The following is a 3739-nucleotide window of genomic DNA, read 5'->3' as shown; positions in this document are numbered from 1 at the left end:
CGCCGCGACTGGAGGTGGCGGTCCCGCCTCTGCAGGTTACCGGGGGAAGCGGCTGCGACTCTCGCAGCTCCCGGGGGTCGCTCAGCCCCGGCCTGAGTCCCGACTTACTTCCTCGATCCAGATCTCGTGGCTCTCCCGGGACGTCAGCGGATCTTCTCCCGGATCCTTTTCCTCCATAACCTGCTGGGGTTATTTTTCTTCCTCCCCGGCTTCCAGCTCCCAGCCCCGCGTTTCCCTTCCCTGCTCCCGGGCCCCCAGTAGCCGGCCGTTCTCAGCATCCCACCTGCCATCGTCCTATCCTCCTGGCTTCTGCCCCTTCTTGATCTCAACTCCTTTGACCAACTGAGCCCTATCATAACCTTCTCGCCAAACTCTCCTAAACTCCTCTTTCTTCTCTCTTTGCCAGCTCCTGACTTCCAAATTCCAGCTATCCTTGCCCTGACATTTGACCCTGACACTTGGCTCCAGAACGGTCCATTCCTACCTCCTGCAGCCTGTTGAAACTGAGGTCTTTCCTGATTTCTGACCTCGTTTCGGAAGCTCGTTTTGACTTTCTTACTCCTGGGCCAGTTCTTGCTACCACTGCCCCACCATGGACTTCTTGATGAGTGGCCTGGCAGCCTGCGGGGCCTGTTTGTTCACCAACCCCCTGGAGGTGGTGAAGACGAGGATGCAGTTACAGGGAGAACTGCAGGCCCCCGGCTCCTACCAGCGGCACTACCGAAACGTCTTCCATGCCTTCATCACCATCGGCAAGGTGGACGGCCTGGCTGCCCTGCAGAAGGGCCTGGCCCCTGCCCTCCTGTACCAGTTCCTGATGAATGGCATCCGGCTGGGCACCTATGGGCTGGCTGAGGCTAAGGGCTACCTGCACACAGCTGAAGGCACCCACAGTCCTCTCCGAAGCGCAGCAGCTGGGGCGTTGGCTGGGGTCCTGGGAGCCTACTTGGGGAGCCCTATCTACATGGTGAGAAGAAGGGTCTTGCCTGGGGCCTTCAAGGCAGACATTTGGTGTAGGGTGGGGACCTGGGCCTTCCTTCATAATCTGATACTGAGGTTGGAAGTGGACTTGTGTAGGGGAGGGTGAGGAATTTGAGTAACGTACCTCAGTAAGTGTGAGGACCAGGGGAAGTCCTGGATATCACAGAATTACAGTCTCACAGTCGGCCCCTTCGAATAGGTGAAGGGTCTGTAGCCTGAGGCCCAGAGAAGGGAGGTGACCAGCTCAAGGTCACACAGCTGCTTATTGCTAGGACTAGGTCCTGCTTTGTGCTACTCCTGGAAAGACCGAAAGGCAGGGTATGAGATTCAGGACAGTGGCCTCTCCAAAGTAAGCTGAGCACATGCCCCCATTAGGCTTTGGGGTCAGAGAGCAAGTTTTGTTCATGATCTCCCAACCTACCCCAGAGTCTGATGGGGAAGCCTGGTCGTGCTGGTAGCTGGAGATCCCGTTTGGGAAATGGAGCTGGCATGAGAGACTAGACTCCCGGGTCTTGCCCAAGATGAATAGTCTTAGGAAATATTGCCATTCTTCAACCTCTCTATTTCCCCTCCACCCCTGGCCCACAAGGGAAGGAAGAAGTAGAGGGGTGGAGTGTCGGTGGTGCTAGGAGATCCATCACCCCAGGGGACTGGAGCCAAAAGACAGAATCTCATGACCAATTTGTTAAAGGAAAACAACAATAATTATCAGGTCAAAAGGATATTCATTGTTGAACACCCCCAGTGGTTCTCAACCTTCCTAATGCCGCGACCCTTTAATATAGTTCCTCATGTTGTGGTGACCCCCAACCATAAAATTATTTTTGTTGCTACTTCATAACTGTAATTTTGCTACTGTTATGAATCATAATGTAAATATCTGATATGCAGGATGTATTTTCATTGTTCGCGACCCACGGGTTGAGAACCGCTTCGAGGAAGTGTGAGGGGTTCAGGCGCTTGGGTCTCTGGGGTGAAAGAATGGTCACTGGGCCATAGGTTGTGATACTCTCTCGTCCCCAGGTGAAGACACACCTACAAGCACAGGCAGCCTCAGAAATTGCTGTCGGGCACCAGTATAAGCATCAGGTAAGATGTTCCCAGCCCCGCTGGAGTGTCTGCCATTCTCTCCTATCAGCCCCAGCTTTCTGTCCGCACCCAACAACTCCAACCCAGCCAACGCTCTGCTCAGCCAATCAATTCAGCCTCACTCTGCCCCTAACGTCCACCCAGGCCCTCTTTCCCACCCATTCCCCAGATCCTCTAGTCCTCTGCACCTGTTTCTCCTGCCCTGTTCTCCTGGTCTGCTAATGTCCTCACTTCCATATGCCCTAGTCTGGGATGGCAAGGGAGGGAACAACGAGGTGGTAGACAATGGAAGGGCCACATTCTGGTGTTAAGCTCACACACAACTGGTTGTCCAGACATCAGATGCCTGTTGAGGACCCATCCTTAGCAGTGTTAGGAGATGGCAGCCCCTGATGCCAGGGTGACTAAACCCCACCTCATGGTCTTCCCCCTCCCAGGGCATGTTTCAGGCGCTAACCGAGATTGGCCAGAAACATGGTCTGGTGGGGTTGTGGCGTGGGGCCGTGGGCGGCCTTCCCCGAGTTATCGCCGGTTCCTCTACCCAGCTGTGCACCTTCTCATCCACCAAGGACCTTATAACCCAGTGGGAGGTACTGCCTGGGCAATGGGTGGGGCCGCCCTGGGAAATGTGGGCAGGGGGGAGTACAAGCTGAACTGAGCCCTAGAGGGGTGAGGGCGTGGCAGGATGGCTTGGGGGTCAGCTGCTACACTAAGCATGTCAAACTCAAAGGCTAACAGGCCAAATAAACAAGATGTAAGTTTATGTGGGCCACAAAAAAAACAAAACAAAAGCTTCAATTTTCATAGAAACGTAGGTTTATTTCGACAGAGACATGCTGAATACAAAGGGCTGAAATAAATCAGTCATCGTTACCATAAAATAATAGAACATTTTAATAAAAATTAATATTTTCTTGAACATTAACTTACCACTGAATAACTGCACAAATAAGCAAATAAACCTGTTTTTCTCATTCTCTGAAAGCGAAATATTTCCTGTTCTGCACACCAAACAAGTCAGCCCAAGACTAATGACATGGCCATCGGCTGCTAAAATAATCGCTGCTAGTATTAGTGGAAATGGTGCACTGTGTGTAAGGCGTGTAAGAAACATGAATGCGACACGATGATAGTAATGTCATTAGCGAATGTTGTTCATTATTAATAATTATGTATAACAGGATATTGTAAAAATTAAGTTATAAATTTTTTATTAAAATGTTTCTTACATACCATTATATTGGCTGGGCTGCAAAAATATTCATTGTGGGCAGCGAGTTTGACATGCTTGTGCTATACCCTTCCCACAGCTTTTGTCACTCCCTCTCAGGTGTACCTGAGCCTTCACAGTGTTATCACACTGTATTAACTGATAGAGTGGAAGCTCCCAGGGTTACCAGCTCTACTGTATTCCCAGAGCAGGGCCTGTCCTTTCCTAGGAGTTGAATGATTGACTGACTGACTGACAAAGCTCTTCCTCCCTCCCCTTAGATATTTCCTCCCCAGAGCTGGAAGGTGGCTCTGGCAGCTGCCATGGTGAGTGGCATTGCGGTGGTCCTGGCCATGACACCCTTTGATGTGGTCAGCACAAGGCTCTACAACCAGCCCACAGACACTCAGGGCAAGGTAAGGGCGTGCCCTGTGGTTCAGGCAGGGAAAACTGCAGGGC

The 3739-nt window shown here is 51.7% G+C and overlaps 1 protein-coding gene across 4 annotated transcripts in view; it reads left to right on the top strand.

Moving 5' to 3' along the window:
- The window catches only part of SLC25A35 (solute carrier family 25, member 35), a 5018-nt gene that overhangs the window by 581 nt on the left and 698 nt on the right, over positions 1 to 3739 (top strand). Inside the window, exons 1-5 of one of the 4 annotated variants that reach the window (XM_014549896.1) lie at positions 7 to 188; positions 407 to 967; positions 2005 to 2070; positions 2508 to 2660; positions 3562 to 3696. In XM_014549896.1, coding sequence (XP_014405382.1) covers positions 593 to 967; positions 2005 to 2070; positions 2508 to 2660; positions 3562 to 3696 — 729 coding nt within the window. In that variant the 5' untranslated portion in view covers positions 7 to 188; positions 407 to 592. Of the gene's footprint in view, positions 1 to 6; positions 968 to 2004; positions 2071 to 2507; positions 2661 to 3561; positions 3697 to 3739 lie in introns of those variants that run through there. The other 3 variants (XM_014549897.1, XM_005878789.2, XM_014549898.1) reach the window with 3 other exon arrangements.

This window comes from Myotis brandtii, unplaced genomic scaffold (genome assembly GCF_000412655.1).
Source record: "Myotis brandtii unplaced genomic scaffold, ASM41265v1 scaffold573, whole genome shotgun sequence".
Lineage (NCBI taxonomy): Eukaryota > Metazoa > Chordata > Mammalia > Chiroptera > Vespertilionidae > Myotis > Myotis brandtii.
This window is presented reverse-complemented; position numbering and strand designations above follow the sequence as displayed.